Below are 9195 nucleotides of genomic sequence, written 5' to 3'. Positions count from 1 at the left end.
CCATTTTTGACATTTTTTCTTCCGGAAAAGGACCATAAATAAATAAATAACCACTAATTTATGTTTTAAGAATTATTTGAATTATCTTGGAACTCCACAAAATCAGATAAAAAATTCTGAAATTATGGTTTAGACCTGCAATTGTGATCGCGCCAAACTTTTTTTCTGTAGATCAAAAATTAATTTGCAGTTTGGAAATGTTCTGTGGGAGAGCGTGCAGGAGTTTAAAATCTAAAAATCTCATATTTTCAAAGATAAGAATTTCAGAGTATTTTCTCATATATTTTTTCTTTTTGAGACCACAGGTGATTCGCGAACAATCCGTTACGGATTCTCCGCCATTCGCGCGCGGATGAAATAGGAATCGTATACGGACCGTACGCGAATCCGTAACGGATCCGTTTCCGACTCATTCTTTGAAAACCCCCGCCGCTCCCTTTTTCAGTTTCTCTTAATATTTGCTGAGTTTTCATGATAGTTGTAGACTTAGTATTCGGAACTTTATTAAGAAAACATATAAGAAACAACAATCAAACGTACAAGAAAGTTCGAGAAACTATGAAAATCCTTTTTTTGTTGAACGACCAACCGGAACCAGAGCAATCTGAAAAAAAAAATTGGGAAATTTTCCGAAAATGCAGCATACTGTTTACCTATTAGTTATATTTTTTGTTTTCCGGGTTTTGAAAATTGTCTCATTTCCCACGTTTTAGTCGGTAGATGTTTAGTAGATGTCCATCGCTGAAAATTTAAAAAGTCACTATTTCGAAAACTAATGTGGTTTGCACTTACCTTAAGCTAGCAACTTGCTTTCTGCCAAAGTGAGCATCAAAACAATATTTTTTTTCCTTTTGCTCACGGAGAGGTTAAGTGATACCTATAACAAACCCTATGTTTCGAAGAATTACCTTTGTGTTACAAACCTTTTTTCATCGTAGAATCGCCTTTCGAAAATTTTGATAGACAGAAATCGGCACAATTGCCGAGAAAAGTTGGAAAAAACGGCAAAAATAGATTAAAAATACAAAAAAAAGATGCAAAAATATGATGGAAGAGTTAAGAGAAAGCTAGTCCCTCACAACTCGGCCATCCGGAACGGATCCGTTCGCGAATGGGCATGGGAGCCATCTCTCGACCTCCAGCTGCATCCGTATCCGGTCCGTTCGCGAACTCCGTATCCTGGCCGATTGCGAATGTTGAAAAAACGAATCCGTTCGCGAACTCAGATTCGCGAAACTGCCCGTAACGGACCCGTTACGGATAGAAAACCTAGTGGACACCGAAACGGATCCGTTCGCATTTTACCTGTAACAATGTTATCTTTGGTTCTGACAAAAAATTGTTCCTGAGATTTTCAGAATTTCGAAACTATATAGTTGTAAAGGTTCAAATAGAAACAATAGATTTTCAACATATTAGGTGATGCATAATGGTCCCCAAAATCTTTTTTTAATGCCGCGTTCAAAGTTGATTTCCAAAAGTAATTTCCTGGAAAAACGCTGTCAAAAGCTTCGATTGTTTTCCAGATTTATAGCAATAGTAAATTACTGTATCACTCGTTTTGACTGTGTTCTTCCTGTTGATTCATGTCGATTTACGGCGGGTCTTGAAGCGGAGGCCTCTGGAAAACAATGCCAGCTTTGGACAGCGTTTTTCCAGTAAATGACTCCTGGAAATCAACTTTGAACGCGCATAAAAAGAGTAATGACATTTTCATTTGCAAAGATGTAATGGTGCACATGCAAAGAAATGAATGTAGGGCGTTTCTAGTTTGAGCGCAAACTTTTTATTTTCCCTCCGCCTAGTGATCTGTCTAGATATGATGTCTTTGCGTGCATGTTGGGTACAAAAATTTCCGTGTGATCAGTGTTTCATAAAAACATATTAGTTTGAGAAATGAAAAAAATATTGTGAGCTTACAAGCAAGGAAACATTTGAATTCATAAAAATTCAAAAGTACTAATGTTTTAGGTTTTGGTGCTGTAATTTTTCTGAGATCTAAATAACAGAATTTAAAGTTATTTCGAAACTACCTTACTTCAACATTTCTGATCATATAATGGTCCAAATCTCATTTGTATAACAAAGATAAATATATTTGTAATTTGAGCACAAATATTATCTTGTCCATATTTTTATTCTGTGATCTGTCTGGGGAAAAATCGTGGTTTAAGCACGGCGAGCCCAATTTTTTCGTTTGATCAGTTTTGCATCTAACAAGAATACATGAGTGTAGTAGGAAAGATAAGAATTCAAGCAGACATGAGAAATCCGGTTAAATGAGGGACTAAAAATAAAAAATTGAACAAAACATTATAACAACAATCAAAAACTTTTTTTCTTGAAGGTTTCTTAAAATCTGAGGAATTATAATGTCAAAACTTTCCTGTTTCAACACTTCAAACAAAATGTTGAGTTTTATTTTTGCAATTCTTATTTTTTCAGGGTTTCAAGAATGTGAAAATTCTAGTCTCAAAAGTTGAAAATGTTAAAGTCTCCAGAGTTCAAACTGTTGTCTTCCAAATTAAACAATTTCGGAACACCAAAATCACTTGGGTCCTAAGAAACGGGTCAGAAAAGGCGCCCCAGCAAACAAATGTAATAATTTTAAAGTGGACGCGGGTTTGATCTAGATCGTGATCTATTTCTTTAAAATCAACGGGTTGCAACGCGCGCTTTTTCGCTCGTCGTTTAAAACTTTGATCCTCAGCCAACGAAGTTTGACAGCGAATTTAGAATTTTCGAAAAATTTACTGGAGATGGATTTCTGACTCGCTTTCTAGGACCCAAGTGCACAATATTACAGTTCTATTTATTAAAATTTTCGAATTCGCCAACAAAAAAAAAACACTATAGTGTTTAACGAAAATGAATATTAGAACATTTGTTGTTTCTGACTTTTCTCGGTACCTCCGTATTGCGAAATTTTCTCTAGAACAAACCAAATTACACTCTCAAGATTCTAAATTTCTGTAGTCTTTCGATAACATCAGCATTTTGCTCACTTATCTGAAACTGAATGAAAATAACCTTGAGGGAAGATAACAATTCAAATATCAATTGCGTTTTGAAATACACAGTTTCGCTACATGAATAACCCCATAAAACAAGAAAATGTGTTTTTTTTGTGAAAATATAAAAATTCGATAGATTCTCAAAAAAATTCGAAAAAAACTTGCATTCCTTGAAAAAATGAAACAATTGTTTTTAGCTACTTTTCATCGTATACATTCACCCGAGAACAAACTGGTAGAGCACACTAGAACGAGGCTGGTTAGAAATCAAGAAGACAGGTGGAAACATGGCTGATAAACAATGAGAAACCGTATTAGATCAAAATAGATAAACCTTCTTTCCATGGAACGCCCAACTCACACAAGAATGATTAAGAAGAAAAAATTTGAGAACAGTCGTATAAAAAATATGAGGAAAACTTCAGATTTTGCACATGAAGCATTTTTTAAAGGTCCCAAACTCTAAATCAAACTATCAAAGGGGATCCAACCAATTTTATTAATGCATTGTAATGTGAAAATATTTATTTCGCTGAAATATTGAAAACGAAAATCAAAAAAAAAATCATCATTCTTATAATAAATAAATGAAGTTGCGTCTCTTTGTCTGTGGCTCTGTCCGCAAATTTTGAAAAGCTGGAAAATAAAATATAGATTCACGTGACCTTTAAAAAGGAGTGAGTCGCGAAGCGACGAACAGTAAAAGAAAAAGGTTAATTCCAGCTGTTTGAAGCGCAGGAGGCGCGGCATACAGGCTGGTTGTCTTTTAAAAATGCAGTTTAAAATATGACCATTGAAAAAGTTTGCAAAGAGTTGGTCAAAGTCATCCTTTGACAGTATTTTTGCTTGATCAAAGAATAAATAAATTTAGAATAAGTTGAAGATAAATTGTATTAGCAACTTTTTTTCAAGGTTCTTTTTTATGAAACAAGTCGATCGGAACAAAATAATCAAAAAAAAGAGCTTCGCCAGTTTAAAACCACTTATCTCGTTTTGTTGGATTTATACAAGAAAGATGTTAACTACAAAACCAAAAATATCTTTTCGTTTACACTGCAAGTTTCAGACATATTTGAAAATGCTGGACAATTTTTTCAGGAATTCAAAGTTTATTTTCTACCACTGAAGAAGTCAACATGTTATACGTTGCGCTGTACGTTTTTCACAATGTGTCAGACGTGGGTTTCCATTTCCTTTTCATATTAAATGTCTTACAACAATTAAAGTCTGTAAATATGTTTATTTTCACTCTGTTGAATAAAAATTTTTTCTCAAAAACTTTATTTCTATTTATTCGACCAGATGCATGTTTGGAACTACAATTCTCAAAAAAGTACCTCCATTTTTAATTAATTTTTTGATCTCACATAGAACCCCTAACATCAAACTCAAACAGCAAGACCCGACCAAATCATCGGTTCTCTCATTTCCCGGAACGGGACCTTAGACTTGTTTTTTTTTTCTGACAGAGGAAGTGGTGCAACACCACCAGTCACCTCTTTCTTTTCACCGGGAGCCTCTTTTTTTTGTAACATCAGTGCCAAGCGAACAAACAACTATTTCAGAATGTGATCATACGAAAAAGTGGTTTTGATCACACGCATTTTTCCTCTGAATTGGGTCATTTTCAGCAGAACCTATCAAATGTTGATGTTACGAACTTTTTTCAATGCTTTTAGTTAGTTAACTCTCTAACGCATTCATTTATTCACACACTAACGCCGGACCTATTCTTCTCGAAGGCTACTTATATTTTTTGTCGTAGATCACACAACTAGAGACACCGTTCTTATTATTCCAAATTTGATCACACGGCTTTTTTGATCAAACGGATTTATTGCTAAACGAACGTGTTTTTCCTTGTTTTCAGTACTTGTCATGCCTCCATTTCCCGGTTTTGTGTATATAGTCTTATCGAAGCGGCTTTCTTGTAGTGAATTTTTTCGAGATTCATTTTTGTCGTCTGTTCATCCTCTAAGCATTCTTCTTCTTTTTTTCAATGCGAAAAAATTTGAAAACAAGTTTTTGATTAACTTTATTGTTAGTCATGAACGTCTACGCACCAACCAGTCACACAAACATCGGGCCCAAACTCATCACTTTCTTATTACTCAACATCAGATATCAGACCCACCTATTCTCATTAAATCTCACGCTTTGTTTGTTAATTCTTGAATAGATTTTTTTTGGATTTCGTAGAAAAAAAAAATTTCATAAGTTTGGACAGTATTTCATTTCAATATTCAGCTTAAAATTTCGTTTTTCTTCATTTTTCGAACTCATTCTCTTTTTTTTTTTTCAGAAAATGGGTTTTGAAAACGTGTCGGATTTAGCAAGAAACATCATTTTGCAATATTGTGACTTAAAAACCATGTGAGTTAATTTTTAAAATATCGAGGTTGTTGAATTTCGGAATACCGTAAGTTTTTTCATAGTATGTTGACAAAAATCCGGGTTCCCCGCAGATAATTGTCAACCTGAAAGCAGAGTAACTCAGGGTCTACCGATTTTCCCCGCAAAATCGCCCTGAATTACTTGCTTTGATTATTCATTCACTATTTTCCCTTATTTTCGATATTATTCTGTGAAATTATTCTTTCTCGCATTCATTCAATGCGAATATTCATATTTGAATTACCACTCCTTTTACCCTTTTAAAGGCGCACCCGCGTGGCGACCCGCGACGCCAGCCGACAGGCGCCGCGCACTCTCCGCGCGCGCAGTCATCTTTTGCGTCCGGGCACCGCTTTGCCGCCGGTAGCACCAAGGACTTTTTAGGCAATTTTACTTCCAGATTTTCCCCCCTTTTGTACGTTTGGCTATCAGAGGTTTGACCAGCTCCAGTTTCGTGGGTCCGCAAGGTTTCCTGGCGGCTCCGCCGTCAGGTTTTAGCCCTACACCATTATTCCTCCCTTTTTCTGTTCTTGCTGGTATTTCCCCTTTGATTGTCTTTATCGTTTGTCTTGGCCCCATCTTTTTCTCTCTAATAAATGGGTCAATGATACTTTGTGTACTGTTTTGTATTTGCACCGCTTATCTCATACACACTTTCAGGTTTTTAGGGCGCGCTACAGGCGCGCGAGCACTCTCGGGTTAGGACATAGGATCGGTCTCGACTGACTGAGGATCCGCTGTCAACATGGTGCATCGACGGACGGTCCCGTGAATGTTGGAGTTCCAAAAAATTTGATTTTCTAAAAAATGGGCCTAAAATCACGAACCCAGTCGAATCCGAGAGCTCTTTGCGTGTCTGCGCTTGCCCCACTTCCCTGTTGTGTTGAGACCCTATTTTATCGATTTCCTCTTCTCTCTCCGCTTCTTTCTTGCTGATAATAAATTACAGACCCAATTTTTAACCGTAGAAAGTCTTAAAATCCGATCGATCGATGAATGAAGCCGAAAAGTTCCAAAAATCTCGAGAAGTGTGCTGAAAAGTCATCTGAAGCCACTATTCATGTATTCTCCCTATTACAAAGGACTATTCCTTGCTTTTCATCAGGATTTCCAGTCAAAATCGTCAAAAATCGCTGAAAATCGATCAAAAAATTCAATTTCGAAACATTTCGAAACAATCGAGATACTAGAGAGTGTGCGAAACCGAGAGACGTCACAGAGGATGAGTGAGTGTGTAAAGGTGAGAGACAGCTAGAGAAATCCCTCGTTTGACAATGATTTTTGTCTAAAATTCTATGATTTTCTACTGAAATTCTATAACAAATATTCCGATCAGGTCCACATCGTGGTCTGTAAATATTCGAGATAACAAAAAAACGTCAGAATTCAGCCAAATAGTGGTGAGAATTCGTTTTGACACTGTCGAAACACTAAAAGGCTATACTTATAAGCCTGACGATGAATTTCTACGGAAATTCGATAAAAATCCGAATAAAATCTCGCCAAAAACATTGGAATAATTGATCGGGTCCACACCGTGGTCTGAAAATAGCGAGAAGACGTATATTCGTCAGAATTCAGCCAGATTCTGGTCAGAATTCGTTTCGACATCGTTGAAACAGTAAAAAGGCCATAATTATGAGCCGGAGGAGAGCAGAGGTGTCGATAAAACCCTAAAATCTGCAAAGTCATACTATATGTGTGTTTCTCCTTGGATTTCTGTTGATTTTTATCACGAAAATCCGTCCAAATCGATCAAAAATAATCACTGAACCCCGTCAAGACGAATTTGCCTCCGAAAACGGTGCGCGCTGAGAAATGCGAATTGGGTGTAAACACTGCGATGCGCAGTTGCGGACGGCGAGAGAGTGTACTCTCTCATTCAGAAATTTTTTTCCAATTTCACCCAATTCGACCGATTTCGCTGGAAATTTGGACGAGTCGATCGACAAAAAATTAATTCAAGTAAGTCTTCATCAATTTGTGATAAAATTTGACTGAAAATCCCAAGAAAATTTGACTATTTAGTTCGAAAAAGGCCCAAATGGCCTAAAAATGGTCGTTTGGCCTAAAAATTTCCAAAATTCGAAGTTTTCATGGCATTTCACCAGCTGAGTGAACGCGTGGCCAAGTATTATACTTGAAAAGCTCAGTTTCTAGTCCCAAAATGCTCGAAGACCAAGAATTTGACCCAAAAACGGAGTCGCCGGAAATTTTGCACTACGAAAATTTTCCAAAAACATCTTCCACTCCAAAAAATCGTTTTCTTTCGCTCAGAATTGAATTTTTATACTCAATGCTGGGGGCTAAGGTAGTTGGGGGGGGCCACTTGTTTTTCGTTTTTTGAGGCTAATTTAGTGTCTCTGGGGTAGAAAAGAGCGGCGAAGAAGCCTAAGCCTATTTTTTAGACAAATTCCCATCTAAAAACACAAAAAAAAATCTTCTAAAACATTTTTTTTACCGGTTTTTCGTATTTTTTACCGATTTTTCGCTCATTTCTCGGAAGTTTTTGTTTTCTGGGATCCACGTTTGTTCAAAATTCCTTTTTAAAGTCTGAAAATGGAATTTTAAAATCATTCTTCGTCCTCGAGAACTACAAAATTTCTTGCTCACTCTAAATTTAGATTACTGTAGCTCGAAAATGCTAGCTGTTATTAGCTGTTTTTGCTGTTATTCGCTGTTATTAGCTAGTATTCTAATATTCGCTATGACTGCCGTTGCGGCTATATTAGACTTAAAGTCTTTTAACCTAATCAAAACCTGGCCGGAGCTAGCCAACAAAACCGACGACGAATTCGATGAGTATCTCGCTGAAAGAGGCTTGCTCTGGAGAGAAAATCCATGTCCGTCTTGTCACGAGTCGAGAAAAATCTCTAAGCAAAAGAATGCCTCTGGTTAGTAGATTAAAAGTATTTATTTCATGCGAATTAGTTGTTTATAGGAGCGTTTTGCAAGCAGAAATTTGAGTGTTACAAACGAGCATGTCGAAATTCACGTTTCAACTGCAAAACTGGATATTTAAGGGAACTTTCTTTGAGGGATTACGTGGAAGCCGTAAAAAGATTTTTCTGTGTAGCTTCCTCTATTTGAATGGAAAGATGGTGATGAAAGAGTTGGCAGAAACTTTGGAAACTGAGGAAAAGACAGTAATTCAGTGGTGCCAATGGTTCAGGGATATCATGGCGGAGAGTTTATATCAGCCCGCAATTATGATCGGAGGTGTTGGAGAGACGGTTCAGATCGATGAAACAAACATTGTCAAGAGAAAGTATAATGTGGGAAGGATCGTTCGTAATGGATGGTTGATAGGCGGTATCCAGAATAACACTCGTGCCGTTTTTATCGAAATCGTCGATAANAGAGATCAAGCAACGTGTGAAAGAATCATTCAACCATATGTTGCTCCAGGCACAACAGTCATCACTGACTGTTGGCGAGGATCAACGGACTCGCGGCGCTAGGTTATGATCATAAAACAGTGAACCATTCTCAAAATTTTGTGGACCCTGCCACTGGTCTCCATACGCAGAGAGTTGAGTCGCTTTGGAGCCATTTGAAGCGTAGAATCAAGCCAAAGTGCGGCCTTAAAGGAGATTTATGGGATGATCACTGGTTTGAAGCTTTATGGCACTTCAAGCACCACGAAGAGGCGAAGCTCTACGAGCTTTGGGCTGAGATCGCTAGAAGATATCCACTCACTTAAAATTCTTCGATGGTTCCGAAAATTGTTGTTGTTTTTAATGTCATTAATCAATAAATGTTAAGAAAAAGTTTTTTTTGAATTTGG

The 9195-nt window shown here is 37.0% G+C and overlaps 3 protein-coding genes across 3 annotated transcripts; all 3 read left to right on the top strand.

The window, feature by feature from the left end:
• Nucleotides 1–3357: 3357 nt before the first annotated feature.
• On the top strand, nucleotides 3358–3480 carry CBG26658 (the record flags this gene model as incomplete). Its single annotated transcript, XM_045241049.1, has 1 exon — nucleotides 3358–3480. The coding sequence occupies one exon, from the start codon at nucleotides 3358–3360 to the stop codon at nucleotides 3478–3480; it is 123 nt and encodes a 40-aa protein (XP_045100642.1).
• A 1839-nt stretch (nucleotides 3481–5319) lies between these two features.
• CBG26657 lies at nucleotides 5320–5544 on the top strand (the record flags this gene model as incomplete). Its single annotated transcript, XM_045241048.1, has 2 exons — nucleotides 5320–5387; nucleotides 5502–5544. 2 exons carry the CDS (start codon nucleotides 5320–5322, stop codon nucleotides 5542–5544), a joined length of 111 nt encoding a protein of 36 aa, XP_045100641.1.
• Nucleotides 5545–8115: 2571 nt separating this feature from the next.
• CBG23757 lies at nucleotides 8116–8869 on the top strand (the record flags this gene model as incomplete). The annotated part of the gene is made up of 2 exons (XM_002647845.1): nucleotides 8116–8302; nucleotides 8376–8869. 2 exons carry the CDS (start codon nucleotides 8116–8118, stop codon nucleotides 8867–8869), a joined length of 681 nt encoding a protein of 226 aa, XP_002647891.1.
• Nucleotides 8870–9195: the final 326 nt, after the last annotated feature.

The sequence above is a fragment of the Caenorhabditis briggsae genome (assembly GCF_000004555.2).
Source record: "Caenorhabditis briggsae AF16 supercontig from assembly CB4, cb25.NA_037, whole genome shotgun sequence".
Classification (NCBI taxonomy): Eukaryota; Metazoa; Nematoda; class Chromadorea; order Rhabditida; family Rhabditidae; genus Caenorhabditis; species Caenorhabditis briggsae.
The sequence above is the reverse complement of the archived record's forward strand: the minus strand, read 5'-3'. Positions and strand labels throughout refer to the sequence as shown.